At 42.4% G+C, this 22,971-nt stretch overlaps 1 protein-coding gene across 1 annotated transcript in view; it reads right to left on the reverse strand.

Annotated features, from left to right (window-relative positions):
- Positions 1-22,971, reverse strand: part of CACNA1B (calcium voltage-gated channel subunit alpha1 B) — a 317,851-nt gene that overhangs the window by 187,448 nt on the left and 107,432 nt on the right. The window contains exons 4-6 of the mRNA XM_060270557.1: positions 20,993-21,084; positions 9,598-9,750; positions 7,977-8,164 (exon numbers count right to left, since the gene is read on the reverse strand). Of these exons, the coding sequence (XP_060126540.1) occupies positions 7,977-8,164; positions 9,598-9,750; positions 20,993-21,084 (433 nt within the window). The remainder of the gene's footprint in view (positions 1-7,976; positions 8,165-9,597; positions 9,751-20,992; positions 21,085-22,971) is intronic.

The raw sequence follows: 22,971 nt of genomic DNA on the forward strand, positions 1-22,971 counted from the left end.
TGAAGTCAGCCTTGTAGTGGGGAAATTTTTTATGTTTAATGTTTAATGATATTTTTATATATGTTGGTGGCGCTGTGGGTTAAACCACAGAGCCTAGGGCTTGCTGATCAGAAGGTTGGCGGTTCAAATCCCTGCGACGGGGTGAGCTCCCGTTGCTTGGTCCCAGCTCCTGCCAACCTAGCAGTTCAAAAGCACGCCAGAGTGCAAGTAGATAAATAGGTACCGCTCCAAGCGGGAAGGTAAACGGCGTTTCCGTGTGCTGCTCTGGTTCGCCAGAAGTGGCTTTGTCATGCTGGCCACATGACTTGGAAGCTGTACGCCAGCTCCCTCAGCCAATAATGCGATATGAGCGCCGCAACCCCAGAGTCAGTCACGACTGGACCTAATGGTCAGGGGTCCCTTTACCTTTACCTTTATATATGTTGGAAACTGCCCATAGTGGCTGGGGCAACTCAGCCAGATCGGCAGAGTATAATTATTATTTTCTTTAAAAAAGTTGTTCTTATTGTTAGCCAGCTTTATTTTTTAAAACATTTCTTACATTTTTTTCCTGTGTGTCAGAGATATGCTTCCCCTCTACAGTATTTCCCATCATGACCCAGCCAGCAAATGAAGTGCCTTTGCTCCTGTCAGGCAGGTGGAAATAATTCCAATGGCTCCTCTCACCGCCCCTTTTCCACTGCAGAGCCGGCATCCTAAGAACATAAGGAGAGCCTGGCTCCTGGATTATGGTAAATGGCCCATCCAATCCAGCATCCTCATCTCACAACAGCCACCCAGATCCCCATGGGAAACCCACAAGCAACATTTGAGTACAGCAGCGGTGTGTCTCCTCATTTGGGAGTCCCAGCAACTGATACTGAGAGGCATGCTGCCCGTAACACTGGCAGGAGAACACAGCCATCTCAGCTACTAGCCATTGATAGCTGTATCCTACATGATTTTGCCCAATCCTCTTTTAAAGCCAACTAAGGTTAGTGGTTTAATCAAAAAATAGTGAAGAGTACCATGGCAATTCTACAGGTGCAAATAGTATTCAATGCAGGATCACATAAAACCACAGGTAGGTAGCCGTGTTGGTCTGAGTCGAAGGAAAATAAAAAAATTCCTTCAGTAGCACCTTAAAGACCAACTAAGTTTATATTTTGGTATGAGCTTTCGTGTGCATGCACACTTCTTCAGATACAGGGAAGGGAAGTTGCTGAATTGGAAATCATTACCAAGCTTAAAACCATGGAAGCACCTGGGATGAATAGAGATATCGGATTCTTATCTCATTATGCACGATCAAGCTTTCTTTAGCACCTCAGCCCAGGACTAATTGCAGCCATCAGCAGCCATTAACACCCATCTACAGGTTTACCACTCCCATCAGCCCATCTCCCATTCCCACCCACCCCCACCACCCTCTGTATATATATAGGGTCTGACACTTCTGTTTCTAGTGTATCTGAAGAAGTGTGCATGCACACGAAAGCTCATACCAAAATATAAACTTAGTTGGTCTTTAAGGTGCTACTGAAGGAATTTTTTTATTTTACATAAAACCACAGTTCACAAATTATCATGAATGCACAATAAAAGGGACATCTGGAAACCCTTCCAGAGTGAAAACTACAACCATTAGGAGGTGTTGATACATTAATACACCCCCTGCACTAACAAGGATGGATGATACAAAATTCTAGTTACAGGTAGGTAGCCGTGTTAGTCTGCCGTAGTCGAAACAAAATAAAAAAAATTCCTTCCAGTAGCACCTTAGAGACCAACTAAGTTTGTCATTGGTATGAGCTTTCGTGTGCATGCACACTTCTTCAGATACACTGAAACAGAAGTCACCAGACTGTCGCCAACAGGTTTACCACACCTATCACCCAATCACCCATTCCCATCAACCTTCTGAGTAATGCCCCTCTCACTATATATAAAGGGTCTGGTGACGTCTGTTTCAGTGTATCTGAAGACGTGTGCATGCACACGAAAGCTCATACCAATGACAAACTTAGTTGGTCTCTAAGGTGCTAACTGGAAGGAAAATTTTATTTTGATACAAAATTCATTCACCGTGGTGCTCCTGCAGACCTATTGAGTTGCCGTATTAATGAGACTCCCTCTCTGTCACTATTAAGCTTTAATTCACCATCAGGAATTATAGGCTGGCTAAAAACTGTTTCCTTTATCTTTCTCCCTCTCCTCCCACTGCCTTTTTTTTAAAAACTGCCTAACATGTTAATTAAGAATAAATTACTATCAAAGCAAACATCAGTTGTTGCTGCTGGAGGAGGGTGGCATAAAAAGCGGGGGGGGGGGGTCCGCAGCTCAGTGGTAAAGCCTCTGCTTTACATGCAGAAGGCTCTCAGCATCTCTAGGCACAGACCCATCTCTACTACTCCAGAGAGGCAATGTGAGTTAGTGCAGAAACCATGGAGCTGATTGGCCAGTCGCCTGGCCCAGTATTAGATGGCTTCCTGTGTTTCTGTTGTAAGATATCCAGCCTCTAGTAATAATAATAATAATAATTTTAATTATTTATTTATTTATTTATTTATACCCCGCCCTCCCCGGCCAAGACCAGGCTCAGGGCAGCTAACACCAAATTAAAAAAAAATACATTTTTTTTTAAAAAAAAATAAGAACACTCTACCCCTACTGGTCTTTGGTATGATCTAGCTGGGCTTTCTTATGTTCTTAATACATGCTTTTATTTTTATTTTTTTAAAAAATCTAAATTCTATGGTGGTTATGTTTTACCTCCACTGTCAGAGGTAGTTGCTGGGAATTACAAGTGAGGAGAGCGCTGTTGTATTCAGTTCCTGCCCATACATGTGGGTTTTCCATTGGGGCATCTGGTTGGCCACCGTGAGAACTAGACTAGATGAAGTGCTGGACAAGATGAGCTTTTTGGCCTGATCCAGCAGAGCTCTTCTGATGTTCATACCTGGCCTGGTATAGATAGGAGAAAGTTATCCATCATTTAACCTGGTCCCAAAGGATTTAGGGCTTCAGAAGTTAAAATCAGCACTTTGACATGGGCTTGGAAATTGATTGGCGGGTTAAAAAAATTGTGGGCACTCTCATGGTGGATAAGCTTTTGCAATAAGTAAAATTTGGACTGCAAATAAAACATCCTCTCACAAAATTAGTGACCATTAATAGAGTTCTTGGAAAATGCAAAATCTAGTTGCATTCAACCACATATTTACATGATAATATCTGCTTATTAGTGGAGATATGTGATTTGTTCTTGATTATTAATCACTGACAGAGACTAATTAATGGCATGAGGTGGGAAAGGGTGGTGATGGTTTTGTTTTATACTGAAACTTTAGAACAGTCAAGAACCTGTCCAAAAATATCAGTGTGTCCAATGAGTAGCAACTTCATTTAATTTTTTCATGCTTTCCATGTTTTCCAGTTCTAAACAATGTTACTTATTGAAAGTATAGAACCAGAGGTTTGGTGGGTGGAGGGGGAGAAGGGTTAGCAGATTTCCCAACAACAAACAAACCAAATAGAAAGCATCTCCTTGCTTACACCCTGTATTCTTGGCCAAGTCTCCATAGGAGTCGGAGGTTCTTACCTACTCAACAGCAACAATTCATTAATGATGATAAAAGCTGCTCAACAGTGGCAGAGGCTCCCTGGAAAGGTGGTGGACTCTCATTCACTGGAAGTTTTTAAACAGAGGTTGGATGGCCATCTGTCAGGGATTCTTTAGCTGCAAGGGATGGACTAGATGACCCTTGGGGTCCATTCCATCTCTACAGTTCTATGAATCTATCAATCTGCCTTAGTTCAGTAATGAACAGGTGCAAAAACAGCAATACTTTAAGGGCATTTACAAGGATGAAGCATGACCTGCCTGAAAATGAAGTGAAGAGGAGGATGTTTTGGCCAAAAAAAGAAGAAAGTATTACTCGCCCTGTGTGCAAAACAGAAATCAATCCAGCGAGTATCATCAGTCCACAAATGATACAAGATTAGCCACATTTATCTTCTCCATACGCACTGTTTCCTTTGCACTGAACAAAATGGGGTGGAATAGCACAATGACAACACAACTTGAATAATTAGTTACATAAACTATGAAAGTTGCACTATTGGACCTGAGATTTAATAAATATGTTTCTGGAAGAAGAAGAACTACAGCATAACAGAAGCAGCGCTGCATGTGATGAATGCAGGGTGAAAAGGAAAAGTGATGCCTTCTTACATTTCCAGCTGCTGCGACTATATAGGGCTCAGTCTCAGCATGGTGGTTGCTGTAACAACAGCAGAGAACTGTTCTCCTAACTCGCTGGCTAATGCCCAGCCTGATGCCTGGTCATGCCCTGCCCTGGCATCCAGCAGGAGCCATATTTTGTGCCAGATGTTACCTCACCTGAGCTCAGCACTTGCGTCACAACAGTGGCCTTTGGAGCAAATCATTTCAAAGAAACTTATTTTTAAAAAGCTAATCCACAATTAAGTGCTGCTACAACAAGAGCTTGCCAAGAAACAGAAGGTAGAGCTGAAGAAATCCACTCGCAATTTGACAGCATTTGCACATCTTGGGAACAGCCAGATCTGTCATATGCCCCAAAATTATTTCTTGGCATACAAAACAACTTCCAGCAACTTCATTTACAAAATAACTACTAAACTGGCCATTTCTTCTAAACCAGACATTTAGGGACAAAACAAATAGCAACAGAATGCTTATGGCCATTATCTTTGTGAGACTGTGATTTTTTTAAATAAGACCCCCTTCTATCTTTATAAAAGTGCTTGTTGACAATATGTTGGTGTCACTGACAAGTGTAACTGCAATAAAAAAGCAACAACAAATAAGGTGCCAAAGCATATTATGGGCTGGTTTCCAATAAGTTTAGAGAGGAAAGAAATAAGTTTAGAGAGGAAAGATTGTACCATGCATACCAAGTCTTGCTATTTTGCACCAGCCACTGCAAATGCCTTAACTCTGGGACAGGGTATCCACTTTGCATTTTTGCACACATGTTGTGGTTGGAGAACTGCACCCCAAAGCACAAACTTCAAAGAATAGTTGTGTTCTGGTGCACATATAGTTTCAGAAAATGAGAATCAGGTAGTTTTGCAATAAAGTAAGAACCAAGTCGAGGTTCTCCCCCATCCTCTAGAATGTCAGAAAGTTAAAGCTTCAGGGTTGTATTTAACAAAGTTATATCCACAATGTTGTTGTTGTTTAGTCGTTTAGTTGTGCCCTACTCTTTGTGACCCCATGGACCAGAGCACGCCAGGCACAATAAACCCAGTGAAATTAACGTACCTGTCATGGAGAAAGTGGATAGAGAAAAGTTTTTCTTTCTCCCTCGCTCATAACATTAGAACTTGTGGACATCTAATGAAGCTGAATGTTGGAATATTCTTCATATGCCACAAAGTTAAACTATGGAACTCACTATCACAGGAGGCAGTGGTGGTCACCAACTTGGATGGCTTTAAAAGAAGATTATACAAATTCATGGTGGATATAGTTATCAGTGCCTACTAGCCATCATGGCTATGCTCTGCTTCCACAGAGGCAGAAGGCTTCTGAAAAACAGCTGCAAAGAAAGAAAGAAACCACACACAGGAGGGGAGAAGGTTCTTGTGCTCGAATCCTGTTTTGTTGGTTTCCTACAGACATCTGATTGGCTATGAGAGCAGGATACTGGGCTAGATGGGCTCTTGGCCTGATCCAGCAGGGCTCTTCCTGTGCTCTTATTTGCCTTTTTGTGTGTTGATGCTGCTCCAAGAGAGTGGATGGGGGTGATCTTATATTGCAATTAGTGAACTGGACCCTTCAAGACCCTTTCCAGAATGCATCTCTCTAAAATCCTATTTCACTTCTGTGGCTGCAAGAACAGAAGTTCTTGCAGGAATGTTTATTCCTACACGCACACACACACACACACACACACACACACACACAATACTGCTCATCACATCACCATTTCAAGAATGGAGCTCTCCACCCCAAGGTTTTCTTCTGAAAGCCCTTTTGCCTCATCAATGCTTCAATCTCTCTGCCTGCAGCATAAATCACGTCTCAAATAAAGTCTTGCTAGAAAGCTTACTTCAGCTTCAATTTCTTCAGGCTAAGAGATAGTGACTGCCACAAGGTAACCCACCAACCTTCATGGCTGAGTGAAGATTTGAACCTTGGTCTCTAAATTCATAAAAAAGGTAAAGGGACCCTGACCATTAGGTCCAGTCATGACCGACTCTGGGATTGCGGTGCTCATCTCGTGTTATTGGCCGAGGAAGCTGGCGTACAGCTTCCAGGTCATGTGGCCAGCATGACAAAGCCGCTTCTGGCGAACCAGAGCAGCACACGGAAACACCATTTATCTTCCCGCCAGAGCGGTACCTATTTATCTGCTTGCACTTTGACGTGCTTTCGAACTGCTAGGTTGGCAGGAGCTGGGACCGAGCAACGGGAGCTCACCCCGTCGCAGGGATTCGAACCACCGACCTTCTGATCAGCAAGCCCTAGTCTCTGCGGTTTAACCCACAGCGCCACCTGCATCAAACTTTCATATAATTGTAGAGTTAGAAGGGACACCAATGGTCATCTACTCCAACCCTCTGCAATCACAGCTAAAGAGTCCTTGACAGATGGTCACCCAGCCTCTGTTTAAAACCTCCAAATAAGAAGAATCCACCACCTTCCAAAGAAGTCCATTCCACTGCCAAACAGCTCTTGTTGTCAGAAAGTTCTTCTCCGCCGTATCAAGCAGTTGGTCCCTTACCTCTCTCGCCCTGATCTGGCCACAGTGATCCATGCGACGGTCACCTCCAGGCTTGATTATTGTAACTCACTCTACGCGGGGCTGCCCTTGAAGCTGACCCAGAAACTCCAGCAGATACAGAATGCCGCGGCAAGGCTCCTTACGGGGTCCCGACCGTGGGATCACATTCATCCAATGCTTTACCAGCTGCACTGGCTCCCGGTGGAGTACAGGATCAGGTTTAAGGTGCTGGTTTTGACCTTTAAAGCCCTATGCGACTTGGGACCCTTGTACCTACGGGACCGCCTCTCCTGGTATGCCCTGCGGAGGACCTTAAGGTCCACAAACAACAGTATTCTGGATATCCTGAGCCATAAGGTGGCTAGATTGTCCTCAACTAGGGCCAGGGCCTTTTCAGTATTGGCTCCAACTTGGTGGAACGCTCTTTCACAGGAGACCAGGGCCCTGCGGGATTTGTCATCTTTCCGCAGGGCCTGCAAGACAGAGCTGTTCCGCCTGGCCTTTAGGTTGGATTCAGTCTGACCCCTGTGTTTTCCTCCCTCATGGTTTTGATTTATGGACTACTTAAAATGAGGCTGCATTTTAAATTTTAATATTGTATTTTAATCTGTATTTTAATTAATTTTTTTCTTTTCTTTTATGTCTTATTGTGATTTTATTGGTGTTAGCCGTCCTGAGCCTGGTTTTGACTGGGGAGGGCGGGGTATAAATAAATTATTATTAATAATAATGTTTAGTTGGCATCTGCTTTCTTGTCATTTGAATCCATTGGTTCAGATCCTATGCTCTCGAGCAGCAGAAAACAAAGTTGCTTCACTGGCCTAATCCAGTAAAACTCTCCTTATATCTCATCAGGATTGTCTTGATAATTATCTTAGGTATACTGGAAGGGAGGGAGGTTAAATAGTAAACAGTTTTGTGGATACTGTATTAGAATGTTTTATGATTAACCATTCTCAATGAAGAAATAAAGCACTGAATGCAACTAAGTTATATTCAGAGTCAAATCAATGGATTTAAGTTAATTGTGTCTACTAGGGTTGTATCCATCTAGGTCAGTCACACTCATCAATTTCAATGGGTCTACATCTGATACAATCCAAAGCCTGGGCTGGATACCAGGTCAGGGAAGACTGTTCTGCAGTGCCACAGAATGATGGAATCCCTGCAATAGCAACAACAATAGCAACAACAAGCTTCACCAACATAGCTGGTGATACTTACATTGTAGAGAATGTCAGTCCAACCCTCCATCGTGATGCACTGGAAGACAGTGAGCACAGCAAAGAGGATGTTGTCGAAGTTGGTGATTCCAAAGTTGGGGCCCTCCCAGTACTGCTTGCAAATTTCTCCTTCTTCACATTGCCTTGCAGGCCTCTCCTCTCCACAGGGGAAATCTCCCAGCCTCTCCCCTATGAAGAAGGAAGGGGAAAGAAGGGTGGTGGGTGAACAGAAGTAATCTAGAACAGAGGTGGAGAACACATCAGGTCAAAGAAGCAAAGTTTGGACAATGGGGTGGTGATGGGAGAACAAGATCTGCCCAATGTGGGGTGCCTTCTATGTCAACTTTTAAATGCCTCCTGAAAACTTTTACTATGAAGAGCTTAAAAAGATATTCAGGAGTTCAATTTTGAAGAAACCAGAGACATTTTTACTGGGTTTAGTTTCGAATGACACCCCTAAGGATAAAAGGAACATATTCCTCTACGCAACTGCAGCAGCCAGAATTGTATTGGCGAAAAATGGGAAAACTGATAAAATACCAGAATTAGCAGAATGGAGAACTAAAATGTTTGAATTTGTGGAGATGGCAAAATTAACAGCATCGATTAGAGGATGCTCTAATCAAGTATTGAAGAAAGAGTGGGAATGCGTTAAGGAATACATGAAAAAAGTTGGAGCTGGAGTCGGGAAATTATAATGTTATAATCTAAAAGTCGCAAGAAGGCAGAAAAAATAACATCAATAACATAATAATTAATATAGTGAGCAACACAATAACAAAAAGAATAATAGGTGAAGAAGATAGATAGCAAAGAAAGCAACAGCAACATATAATAAAGACCAATCCAATACCTTTGAAAAGAAGCATAAGAAAAAGAGATAGCTTATCCCCTAAGCCACAAAAAGCTGGAATGGTCAGAAAAATAATCAATGTCAACAGAAGATATCTAAATAATCTCTGATATGCAGATGATACAGTTGTAATGGCTAAAAGTCAACAAAAACTGCAAGAAATTCTGGAAGAATTTAAAAAAATGTAGGACTGAAGATGAATCGAGCTAAGACTAAAGTAATGTTTAGTGAGGACAATTATATAGATGGTAAAGAAACCTAGCAAGTTGAAGAACACATCTATATAGGACATAAAATCATACTGGGTAGAAAAAAAACCCCCAAACAACATAAATAAAGATGAGAATAAAACAATTGTGGGTGGCTGTTGGAAAACTCAGCCCTGTAATGAAAAACGAAAAACATTTCATTAGATTTGAAAGATAAAGTGTTCAATATGTGTATTGCCAGTATGTGTTATGGAGTGGAGAAATGGACCATGATGCAGAGAAACATGAACAGCTTAATAACAACACAACACAAAGATGGATGTGAAACACTGCAAAATAAACTAAGAAGAATATTCTGCTGCTGATAGGCAAGGCAAGGGGCACAGAGCTATCCATAGCACTGAAGCTCCCTTGTCTACAAAATGACTGGTTAACAGACTTGTTTTAATTCTGCTTCCTGCTGCAATCCGATCCCCAAAAGCCATTGCCTTCTTTATTTTAGAAATAGCCTTCTGAGTCCCATCCCTGCCACACCCCTAGTGGACATTGATTAATCTCACCTGTTTCATTGTTGAAGCAGGTTTTGTGAAACTTCCCCATGTAGAACTCCAGCCCAATGATAGCAAACATCACAATGGCAAAGAAGAGGAGGAGCCCGATCTGCAGGAGAGGTACCATTGCCTTCATGATGGACTTCAGAACAACCTGTAAACCTGGACAAGAAGCAGAAAGCTATGTTAGCTATTTGGGGAAATTTAGAAGGAGAGGATAGGTTGGAACTAGGGGAAAATGTGTTTTTAAATATGTAATTAATAGCTGTGTGGACTAGCCACAAGGTTCATACCGTGTTTCTCCAAAAATAAGACACTGTCTTATATTTATTTTTCCTATAAAAAAACACGGTGGCTTATTTTCAGGGGATGTCTTATTTTTTTATTAAGTATGGTTACAAGGTTAAACTGCCTATCACTCTGGCTTATTTTTGGGGTATGGCTTATTTTCAAGTTATGGCTTATTTTCGGGGTATGGCTTATTTTCGGAGAAACACGGTATCTGTCACTTCAGAAAGCAGTCTCATCTTCCAAACCACTCTGCAGTCTGTCCAATTCAAGCTATATTTCCACCATTCAATATTATGAGAATTTTATGGGGGGAATTTGATGAAATTTGCAGCCATGGTCACATGAACCCAACCAATCTTCAGAAGGGCAATTGCAGTGGTTGTCTCTCAAGGACAGCCTGTAAATTTTGGGATGGGGACAACAGGAATCTTAACCTCTCCAAGTGTTTTGGGGGCAATCAGTCTGAAAAATGCTGACTTGTGAGCTAAGTGGCCCCCGGGAAGCAAACCTGTCAAACTGCAGCCAAATATGTCCAATTAGAGGTTTTTTTTGTGTGCTGGAAGTATTGAAAACTGATTTGAGTGAGGGAAGACATAAATATTTTTTTCATAAAATGAAATGGAATTATTACCCACCAGCTTTAATCTAAGGGATTGGGATTGGGGATGACACTCTTAAAATGAATGGGCCACAGTTAATTATGGCCACCAATTTCAGTAAGTCTACTCTGAGTAGGGATAGCATGTGATGTAACCCATAACAATTAATGTAGATATTGGGGCATGAGGGGTTGATGTCAATGGAAAGCAATCAGAAAGGCTAACACGGAGCCAAATCAGACCACCACTCTTCAAAAGTTCCTGCTTTGGAGTGGCACAGCTTGGAAAAGAGCTACAGTATGAGCCAGCAAGTGAAACTACTTTCATCTGCTGCCGAAGTGCTGTGATTGGTGATCCCTGGTAAAATATTTCCCTCTTGATTAAAAGCTATATATGTCCATCAAAATAAACTACCCCTACCCCTGCACTCCCCACTTGAGCTGCACCAGAGCATTTCCACTACAGGAACTTAGTTTTGCTCTTAACTGCAGCAACAACAAAAAATGTCTACAGAAATTTTATTTGGTGAACAAGTCGACAGAGCGACATGGGGCTTCAGAGGGATTGCCACATCAACTCAAGAGGCCTTGTTAACATTCCATCTGAGTTGGGCAAGTAAAAAAAAAAGAATGAAACACCTGAGGCATCTTGTTTCAACAGATGCCTCAGATATCATATAGATCTGTTGCACTCCTCTAGCATTTAAAGATGTATCTGATTACAAATGAACGATTTTTTAAAATGCATTTTATCCTAAAATATCCAGTTTAAACACAACCTTGGTACACTTTTTTCAGCTGAAAACTGTATCACATAATTGAGAGAAGTGCAAATTTTAAGGGGTGTATGCACTATGTATGCACTATATAATTGTGTGTGTACTATAATCCATACCACAAGTCCAGAATCTGGTACATCTGATTCAGAATTCACAGAATCAAATTCCATAAGCAGCCCTGATTTGTAGCTAGGAAATAATACACAGACTCAGACTTAAGCATCGTTAAATTGCTGTGGTTTTAATTCAAAGAACATCGCATTACAATAGGACCCACTGAATCTCTGGCTCAGATTTTAATTCAGCTCATGAATAGGTGGGGAGACAAGGGTTTAGGAAGAGGTCACACCCTTGAGAGCAGGTGTTACCTAAACTGACAGGCAGTGGCTTTCTTTTTTTTTTTTGTAATTATTTTTATTAAAGATTTTCTTAGGTTACAAAGATAGTGCAATGACTCTTTTTTTTTCATGCATCATTTTTACACATCGATTATAACTTGTTGAGACATTATGAGGAAGGGGGGAAAGAGGTAGGTGGGAAGGGGGGTTGGGTGTGGTGAATTGCCGATATTTCTGTTTTTCTTGATATGTGATGGGGTTCGGCGTCAGCGTCGTTTGTGCAGGTTCTCTGTTGTTTGTTCGTGCTTCTTTGTTGGTGAGAGAGGTCAGGATTTGTCTTAGAATGTGGTTGTTCATTCATGGTTGGCTGTGATGATCCTTAATTTCTTGCGTGAGTGGGGGGGGGAGGGTGTTTTGATCAAGTTAGCCATATTGATTTGTATGCTGCCGGTAAGCTTTTGTCATTGTCCTGTTGGGTTGTATAAGTGATGAAGGGGAACCATACTGGGGTGAAGGTGTCTTCTTCTGTTTGTCCCCGTGTCAGTTTCAGCTTACTGGTCAGTTTTTCTAGCAGGGCTGTTTCCCATACAACTTGGTACCATTGGTCCAAGCCCACTCCCGATAAGTCCCTCCAGTGCCTGGCTATGATGCTTCTAGTTGCTGACAACAGATGGATTATAAGTTCTTTATGATTTGCGTGAGCGTTGTTATCTTGAAAAATATTTAGTAAAACCAATTCTGGGGTAATTTCTAGCACTTGCTTAGTTATGTTACAAATTTCTTGCATAGATGTCTTCCAGAATGATTGAATTTTAGGGCACTCCCACCACATGTGGAGGTACGTGCCTGTGGAAGTGCATCCTCTCCAACATTTTGATGAGATTCCTGATCGTATTAGTGATAATTTTCGTGGAGTCAGGTACCATCTGTGAGTTAGTTTCAATGAGAGTTCTTTTCTTTTCATTGATATAGATTTGAAAGGGGGTTTCGACCACATTTTAGTCCATTGGGTAGGGTTGATTTCATATCCTATGTCATCCTCCCATTGTCGTTTTATCTTGTCCAGGGGATCTATGGGATTCTGAATTAGTATCTTGTAAATTGCAGATACCATCCCTTTTCCGTGTCCTTTTGGCAATTGGAGGAGGCTTTCGAAAGCTGTCAGGGGTCTGGTTGCTGCTGGTTTTACAGTTGGGTTGTTCAGAAAGGCATGTAGTTGATGTTGTGCTAACCAGGACATTGGGATGTCTTCTAGTTTGTCCTGTATTTCTTGTGGTGACAAAGGTTTGTTGTCTTTATAAAAGTCTATTAAGCGATGTAAACCTTTAGTTTGCCAAGTCTTCATCTGGAGGTTTTGTGCTGCATGATGGAACAAGGGATGGTAAGCCAGGGGAATTAATGGGGATGGGGTTGGAGATAGTTTACTAGTTTCTGCTTTCCATGCTTTGAACATGGTTTGTGTGTATCTGTTGAGTGTTGTGGGAATCTTCCTTAATTTGTTTGGGAGAAATGGATATGCTGTGGTGCAGATATTTTCAATTGAGTCCCTCTCCAGATGTACCCATTGTTTTGTCTCGTCTTGTAGTATATATGGGATTATATGGCGTATTTGGTTGGCGTTGTAGTATGTTTCTATGTTGGGGATTCCCCATCCTCCTACTGAGGTGGGGAGGTGAAGGTATTTGGTGCCAATCCTTGGTTTTTTATGTGAGAAAATAAAAGAATGTAATTTTCCCTGCCATTTGCGAAGTTGGGTTGGGGGGATCCAGATTGGGAGGGTTTGGAATAAGTATGTCAGTTTTGGGAGGGTGACCATTTTGACGATGGCTATTCTGTCTGAAAGAGTGAAACTCATACTGTCCCATTTCTTTAGGTCTTTGTTTATTTGTCGCCACATGGGCTTGTAATTATGGAGGTATAATTTATTGAGGTTCTTGGTTATTTGTACCCCTAGATATCTGAATTTGGTATGACAAAGTTTTATTTTGGTGATATTAGTAAGTTCTTTTTGGATATGGGGAGGGATGTTGAAGCACATGGCTTCTGATTTTCCAAAGTTTACCTGTAGGCCCGACACCATTGCAAATGTGTTGAGTTCTCTGATTAGGGAGGTTGCTGTATTTAATGGGTCTGATGTTGTGACCATCAGGTCATCTGCAAAGAGCCCTAATTTATAATTTTTGCCTTTTATTTCCACTCCCTTGATGTCTGTGACTGCTCGGATTCGGATTGCTAGGGGCTCCAAAGCTAGGATGAATAGGAATGGAGACAGCGGGCATCCTTGTTTTGTGCCTCTTTGAATTGTTATGGTGTTCGAGTCCATATTATTAATTCTGCATTTTGCTGAGGCTTGGGAATATATTTGTTTGAGGATTTGTAGGAAGTTGGGGCCAAATTTCATGTTAGTTAGTACTGCTAATAAATATTTCCACTCCAAGCAATCAAAAGCTTTGAGGATATCTAGGGACATAATTGTCAGTGGAAGTTTAGTTGCCTTACTGTGGTTGATTAAGTTTAGTAGTTTCCTGATAGGGTCTGTAATATTGCGACCAGGGACAAAGCCAGTCTGGTCTGGGACTATTAAATTGCCTAGAAAGATTTTTAAACGATTGGCCAATATTGATGTGAAAATCTTGTAATCCTGATTTATTAATGAAATTGGGCGGTAAGATTCTACTTTGAGGTTGTCCTTTAATGGTTTTGGGATGGAGACTATTTTGGATTGATTCCATGTTTTGGGAATAAGCCCCCCTTTCATGATATCATTGAATAGGCGTATCATGTAGGGCATCAGGGGTTCTTTGAATTTTTTATAGAATTCTGCTGTGAAGCCGTCTGGGCCCGGGGCTTTATGTGGTTTCAAGTTTTTAAGGACCGTATCTATTTCCTCAGGGGTGATAGGGCTGTCCATAAATTCCTGTTCCTCGTTGGTTAAGGTGGGCATGGTCAGTTCTGCCAGGAATTTTCTAATTCCCTCCCCAGTTGGGTTGTGAGAAGTGTACAGATTGGAGTAGAATTCTGCAAATTCAGAGGTTATTTCTTTCGGGGAAAATGTCACGTTGCCGTCTTTTTTGGTGATGCAGTGTATTCTTGTTTTAAGTGCTTTTTTCCTGCATCTATTTGCTAATAGTCTGGAGTTTTTCCCTCCGTACTCATAGAAGCGCTGTTTAGAATATAAAATATTGATCATTGTTTTGTTGATTTCTAAGGAGTCTAATTCTCTTCTCTTTTGTTCTAGAAGTTTAAGTAGTTTTTTGGAACCTGTTTGTTTGTAACGTGATGAGAGGGCAATGATGTCTTGTTCTATTTTGTTAATTTTTGAAGAGGTTTGTTTTTTAAGGAGTGCTTTCTCTTTTATGCAAACTCCTCTGGTCACCGCTTTCATAGCGTCCCATAAGAGGGGGGTATTTATATTGTCTACATCATTCTCCTTAAAATAGTTTTGGAGAGTTTTTGTGATACTTGCTCTAATTTGGGTGTTTGTGGTTAGAATGGGACTGAAAGACCATGATGGAGTGGTTTGCGTTTCTTCACCTATTTTAACAGTGACTTCTACTGGGGCATGATCTGTGATTTTGATGCTGCCTATGTTTGTTGATTCTACCAAGGGGATCAGACCCTGTGTGAGCAGGATGCTGTCCAGTCTGGACGTTGTACCATGACGTCCGGACTGGAATGTGTAGGTGATGTCTCCCGGGTTGTGTTCGCCCCAAATGTCATAAAGACCCCTGTTTTTTAACATTTTTAGTAACTTGTAAGAAGCCTTAGTTGTTTGGGAGGGAGGGTTGAGGAGGGTTGCCTGTGAGCTTACAGGATGTGTGTTTTCCAGAGTTATGCCCTTAATATTTAAGTTAAGGTCGCCTCCTAGAATTGCTTCCCCCTCAGAGAAAGAAAGGAACTTGTTTAGTGTTTTTTGAAAGAATTCAAGTTGTCTCGAGTTAGGGCCATATAATGAGCCGATTGTCAGTTTAATTTTGCCATCTAGTATTCCTTTAATGAAAATGAATCTACCTTTTTTGTCCTTTAGGACTGTTGTGGCGTTGAAATTCAAGTCCCTACTAATTATTACAGCTACTCCGCGGGCCTTTCCTGAGCCTTGTGCTACCCATTGTTGACTAAAACGAGGGTCATTCAGGAGTTTGTTCCCTTTGGGTGGGTTGTGTATTTCTTGTAGGAAGGTGATGTGTGGTTTCATGGTATTTATGTATGAGGTAATACGTTTTCTCTTGATTGGGTTTCCCAGCCCCCTCACATTTAGTGTAATTGCTTTTAAGCTAGTCATCTTGTTTATTTATTCTGTAGGATGGTTCCTTGCCAACCCGTTTGGGTTGTCCTATGTCCCTCACTTCGTGTCGTGTATTGAACCATTGGAGTTGCGCTGACTTATGATGTGGCAGGTGGGGGTTCAATGGGATCAGAATTAGAATCGGGTTAAAGAGTGGGAGGTAAGTTATAGAGGGTTTCCTATATGTAGTTATATAGGTGTTCGTTTGGGGTATTTTGGACTTTTTGGCAAATAGCCGGTTGGTCCTTGGTCTCGGCTGATGTGAAGGGCTGTACTCAAGGACAGGCCGTCCCCTTTGTCGTTTGTGACAGGGGATGATCAGCGAGACGGTGTAGAGTGGTTTTGTAATGTTAGTGTCTGGTATAAGGTTCGTGAGCAATGTTGCCAATGTTAATAGCAACATCACTGATGTGTTAGAGTGTGTGTATGTGTTGGTGCGCTCTGGTGCCACCATGTTGTTGAATAGGTATCATGTTTTAGCCTGATAGTGAGTTGTGTTATGGATGTTGGGGGAGTTGTTTTTCTCTTGTTTGGTATGAAAGGGATACTGGAGATATGGGTTGTGGTTGATGGGGAATGTGATTGAGGTTATCTGGACTGGTGTCAGGGTGGGGTTGGGATGGGGTAGGTTCTATGGAGGTGTGGGGTTGGGGGGGATATTGATGATGATAGTTATGTTCAAGGCCTATGGGGAGGGGGGGGTAGGGGGAATCACCAGTCCTGCAGTTCGAGATGTTTTCCGGTTGCCTCATTTAGCTGTGGTTGTTGTTGTTGTTGTTGTAGGGTTGTTCCTCAGTGATGTTTTGGTTCGGTTGATCGTGGTTAGGCGTCCTGTGGAGAATGTTCGGTAGAATGATTTTGTGCGCGATGGTAGATGGTTGAATCGACGAGTCTTGATGTATTGCTTCTGTTGTCTCTTTCCTCTCTTTACTTCCATCCACTCATTTACTGTTATTCCACTTTCTTGATCTCGGCTGTCACTTGGTAAGTCTTTCTGTTGCTGGTTCGATGGAGGGTCGAGTCCAAGGTTCCTCAATAGTTGTTGGGCTTCCGTTTCGTTGGTAGCCATGTATTGCGTTGTGTCGGTTGTCACGATGAGACGGAAGGGAAAGCCCCAACGGTATCGAATCCCTTTTTGCTGAAGAAGCTGAGTGTATGGACGTAGGTTTTTTCTCCGATTTAGGGTGTCCTGGGATAGATCTTGTAGGACCAATATGGAATTGTTTTTGTATTGGAGGTTGGTTGAGTTTTTGAGGCTGTTCCATATCTCCTCCTTTTTTCTGTAGCGTGAAAAGCACACTATGATGTCTCTTGGGTGGGCACCAGGTTTTGGCAAAGGTTTTAGAGCTCTGTGTGCCCTTTCCAGATCGGATACCTCGAGTGTCAGATTTGGGATTGTATCTTTCAACCAGCTCACAATTAGGTCTGCTGGGCTTTTCTCCTCTGCTTTTTCTGGGAAGTTGCGGAAGCGGATATTGCAGCGTCTGTTTCGGTCTTCGATGTCTGCTTGTTTAATTCTCAATTCTTCGGTTTCTCTTTCCAGTTCGCACAATTTCTCATTCATGCGTGTGGTTTCATCCCGATATTGCTCTATTATTCCTTCTTGCAGTTGATTCTTCTTTTCTAGAGCTTCCACTCTGGAGGTAAGATTGCTGATTAGTAACTGTATAGGGGCCGTTGCATTTTCCACTGCAGCTTCCAGTTTACTAGTCATTCTCTCTTCCATTTCTCTTAGGTGTTGTAATATTTCATCATTTTGAGGAGGTGTTGTGATCTCAATGTTTTTTACCATCTTTTTAGTTGGTGACACCTTTATCTCCTTGACGTTTTTGGTTTGAGGTTTGTTTGGCATTCTCTCGGAGTGGGACGTGTTGCGGTTAGGGGTTATGGCGATGAGGATTTCTGGGTGTTGGGTTATTGGACTAGTCAGGCGTTGTTGACTGGTGGCTTCTGCAGAGCGTTCGGTTTAGGCAATCATTTGTGTCATCTCTTGGCGATGTTATGTGAATTTCTCTGAGGTTGTCGTACTCTCCTCAACAGTGTTGTCAAAGCGGTGGTCAGGTACTCAGAGAGGCGGGTAGACCCAAGGACAAATAGACAAACAAACAGGTGAGAGTAGACAAACAAACAGGCGGGGAAAGAGAGAAAGAGAAAAAAAGGGGGGGTAGTTTATGGATGGGCAAACAAGCAACTCAACAAACAAAGAGGGTATAAAACAAAAGAAGGGGTGAGGAGTGATAAGTGGGGTGGAAGGGGAAGATAAGGAATGGGCAAATAAAGGGGAATTGAGTGTCTGGGAAGGGGTTCAAGGAGAAGGTTTATGTAGTGGAATGAAGGAAATAAGATAAAAATAAAATAGAAGTGTTTATTTTAAAGGGGGGTGATGAGTGGGAGGAAAGGCTCCCCTATTGGAGACAGGTTAATAAACAGACTAGATAGGGGGGTTCAATTTAAAAGGGGGAAAGAAGGAACCGAAAAGGAAAGAGAAGACAAAATGAGGGTGGAAAGTAACAAGTGAGACGGAGGGTAAAAATAAGGAGAGGATATATTGGGGAGGTGGGTTTGAGTGTATGGAAAGGGTTTATGTATTGAGGTGGAAGGAATAATATAAGGCTAAGGTAAAAGAGGTTTGGAGGAGAGAGAGGACAGCTTAAAAAGGGTAGAAATTTAGTAAAAGGGCTAGGAACTGGTGGTTTTATTTTTGCTTGTTTTTTTCCCTAAAGGGTTAAAATGTATAAAAAGAGGGGGGTTGGGTGTTAAAAAGTGGAAGGTGGAAGTAATAAACTGTGGCAATACTAAAAATATTGGTTAAAAATATTAATATATTCTTTTTTTAAAAAAAAAAGGGTGGGGGTGGGGGAGAAATAAAATTAAGGTCTTTTTGTTGTTATTGTTCTTATAGAAGAAAATTTTAAAGAAAATGAAAAAGGGGGAAAAAGAAAGAAATATATAAAATATTTATAAAAATATTTACATATTAAAAAATAGCATTAAAAGTATATTTTTTATAAAAAATAAAAATAAAAAGGGGGTTTATTTTTTAAAAGATTATACATAAAAGATTAAATATATATATATTTAAAAATGGAAAGAAAAACGAAAAACAAACGAGGCCTTTCCAGTGGGCCTCCCTTTGGACTTTGGGCGCGCTATTCGGCGGGAAAGCAGGCCCAGGTTGAGTCTAGGCCCAGCCTCGTGTTCCCTCAGGGCCGCAGTTCGTCCTCCTACCTCTCCCTCAGTTTAGCGGCGGGGGTAGCGGAGGCAGCTCGACGGCGGGGTATCTGGGTCAGGGTCTCTCCCCTTCCCCCAGGCACCCCACTCTCACTCCTGAGTCCCTTCGGCCCCGGGGCTCCAGGTAGCCGGGTGACCTCGGCGCGGTAGCGCAGCAGCAGGGAGGATGACCAGGCAGTGGCTTTCTGTGGATTCAGACAGGGGTCTGTTCTAACCTAGGACCTTTTGCATAAATACCCTTGCTGGATCAGGCCAATGGCCCATCTAGTCCAGCATCCTCGTCTCACAGTAGCCAACCAGATGCCCCAGCGGGAACCCCACAAAAAGGACCTTTCACAATAGAACTCTGTCCACTGGTTATTTCCAACAACTGGTATTCAGAGGCACCCTGCCTCCATTAGTGAAGGTAGAACAACCTTATCCTCAATGGAAAAGCATCTTCTCTAGTACTGAGTGACGTACCCCCCATAAAAACAGAGCAAGGCTTCAAAACAGACCAGGAGCCAGGGAACGGCTCAAGGCAAATACATCCAATGTGAAACATAAAGCTGCCACAGGGACAAAAGAAATCGAGGCTCCCTTCCCATCCTCTGAGCATGCAGCTAGTTCTGCAGACCACAATCCCCATTTCCCCACTAATCAACAATTATATGATGATCAGCAATTTAAGAGGGGGGAACATGGGTTAAGACAAGGTTGGAGGTCCCTTTTTCAGCCCAAAGACCACATTCCCTTTTAGGCAGCCTTCTGGGGGGAGGGTTGTCACATGACAGTGGTGGGTGGGGTAAAAGGCAAACGTAGGTGGAGCAAAGATAAATTCCACACATTCAAGATAGAGTTATTAATAGGGCCCAAGGATATGTCTCAATCATGCCAAAAAAATTAAAATAAAGGAGGAAGCAAAGCAAGGGAGGAGAGGGTTCTATCTTTAGGTAATAGGGTGTGGCCCAGGGGAGTTCTGAGGGCCAGAGAGAGACGGGACTGGAGGCCATATTGGGTTCCAGGACTGAGGTCCCTGACCCCTGCAATTAGTTATGTCTGCCCCTCCCCATTTCATTGGTTCCTTTTGCTTGCCTATCCCTTGTACAGAACCATCGCTAGACACACAAAGGGGAGACACAAACCTGCGGAGCTGTCACTCAACTCCCATGCCCTTCACCAAACAAAAAAGACACTTTAAATTAAAGCACAGGAGATAAGAGATGAAGCCAAGGAGACGGCAGAGTCAGATAATTTTATGCAGACATTGCAGAACGAAACAAAGCTGCCTTCACAGCCAGCGGATAGGAGCTCCTTGGCTGCAAGGACCCCATTCGCGTGCCAGGAAACATTGATGAGACGCTCAGGCTATAAAAACTCCAGGCACAGGTTTGAAATCCATAGGAACAATTTAGTACTGAGTAAACTCTTTTCAACTTGACTTAAAAGCCATCATACATTTAAAGCACTGCGATACCACTTTAAACACTCATAGCTCCCCCCAAGCATGCTGTGAGGTGTAAGTTGTTAAGGGTGCTAAGAGTTAGGAAACGCCCCCCCCCATTCCCCTCATAGAGCTACAATTCCCAGAGTTCTCTGTGAAGAGAGACCAACTGTTAAACTACTGTGGGAATTGTAGCTCTGTGTGGAGGATAGGGGTCTCCAACAACTCTCAGCAAGCTACTGCTCCCATAATTCTTTGGTATCATATTGATGGAAGTTGCAGTTCAGCAATGTCTGGAGGACTAAAGATTCCCTAGCTCTTGGCAAAAGTCAGAGCTGAGAAACCATTTCTTGGCTCAAGGGTTGCACCCCCTTCTGAGCAACCTTGAGTGGGGCGCACCCTAGTGGCTGGTGTGGGGCCAGAGGCAAAAGTGGGGCATGGAAGTCATATTGTACTCACTTGGGATTCCCGATACAAGCTTCAGCGGCCTCAGTACTCGGACAGCTCTCAATGTCCGCAAGTCAAACTGAGCCCCAGCAGTAGCCAGAATCCTAATGGGAGAAGGAGAGAGAATGAAAGAAATTGTGTTAAGATGAGAGTTTTCATGGCTCTGAATAAAAGCCCTAAACCACTGGAGCCGACTGGCTCACTAAAGCTGCATGCACAGAGCAGTTTATTCTGTCTTCTTGGTGTTTCCCTAACTGTTAATTTCTGCTTCCACGCAATGCAAAATCCACCTTCAGAACTCTAGTGGAATATAATGGAAGTTTAGCACTCATTTCCACGTTAATTGTTTCCAGGGAAAAAATCCACAGGCAACCCCATAAACCCCAAAAGATTATGGGAGTAAAGTGACAAAATAAGGCCGGAAACCAAGCCTTATGAGGAGTGGTTGAAGGAGCTGGGTATGTTTAGCCTGGAAAAAAGATTCCAACTAAACATCAAGAAATACTTTCTGGCTCTAATGTTAATTCAGCTCATGCGTAGGTGGGGAGACAAGGTTTTGGAAGAGGTCTGGATCCATCACACTCTTGAGAGCAAGTGTTGCCTAAACTGACTGGCAGTGGCTTTCTGTTATGACCTGGGAGTTTTTTGCATAAATGCCCTTGCTGGTCAGGCTATGATTCTATGAAAATTTGGGATGGTGGGATGGCATACACTTCTTTCCTGATGTTTTCATGGGGGAATTATGGGGGAACAGAAGGATGGGGGAATAGCAACATTGTCCAATGACTTTGGTTGTTGCAACACAAATCCCCCCTTCCCCCCATGTGAATGAAATTGGACGCAACATTCCAATATTTCAGTCAAAAAGCCACAATTTCATAATGCAACACACTGCAGGGTTAGAAAACAGGACAGAAGCACTAGCATTATAATCAGGAAAACTAATGCAATATTCCATATACTGTGTGTGTGTGTGTGTGTGTGTGTATATATATATATATATATATATATATATATATATATATATATATATATATATATATATATATAGCACCTTAGGCCAGGCCCCAGTTTTGGAACCTGTCCTCATCCATCATTTCAGAGATGAAAACTGAGGCAGCCTGGCAACACTCCAATTGTCAGGTCAAAAACTGCTACTCAGTCCCCAACTAATAATTGTTCTGCACTACTTAAGACTCTACTTCAGGAATAGGAAAATTGGGCACCCACCACTAAAGGCCTGGTTCCAGCATTATGCAGAATGGACCTATTGATAGGATGATATCTGCCCTCTCCAGAAGAACGCAGTGATTGGTTGGGTATGTAAGTGGTGAGCAATCTCTTAGGTGTCCTGGTCCCAAGCTATATATGGCTATGCTCACAAGCATCAACACCTTGCTCACCAACATCAGTAGCTAATTAGAACCCAGTGCAAGTATTTCAGCGGCAGTATAATAAGATGCCAATATTCCTCCCCGTGTTCATGCATGTTTCAATGTGTGTGTGTTTCTCAAATATCTGACTTGTAGGGGCCATAAGAGGAGAGCTAAACTCCACAGAATGAAAATTCCAGAACTTTTTAACCAAAAAGGCAGAAAGTGGGAGGGGAAACTGTGATGTACCCAGCAGGTAGGTGCCAGTAAATAGGGACAATTCCTGGTAAATATAGACCAGGGTCACCAACCCAATACCCAAGGACACTGTGGCACCCATGAAGTCTTCCAGTGGTGCTCCTAGGAAAAAATGAGGGGGCAATTGTATGCAGGGCCAGAAGTAAAAATGGGCATATCAATAAATGTAAATGTTACCTTTGCACTATAAGATTTCTACGCACATACACACCCCACTCTACCCACCATCCAGGCAAGGAAGAGACTTTATCAGAGTTCAAGAACACATCCCCCCAGGCAAAACACACATAAGGATGATGTGAAGCAGGGCTGGTAAAGCTGGGAATCTATGCATCTGGGGAAAATTCCGAGGGCTATATT

Source organism: Zootoca vivipara, chromosome Z (assembly GCF_963506605.1).
Source record: "Zootoca vivipara chromosome Z, rZooViv1.1, whole genome shotgun sequence".
NCBI lineage: Eukaryota > Metazoa > Chordata > Lepidosauria > Squamata > Lacertidae > Zootoca > Zootoca vivipara.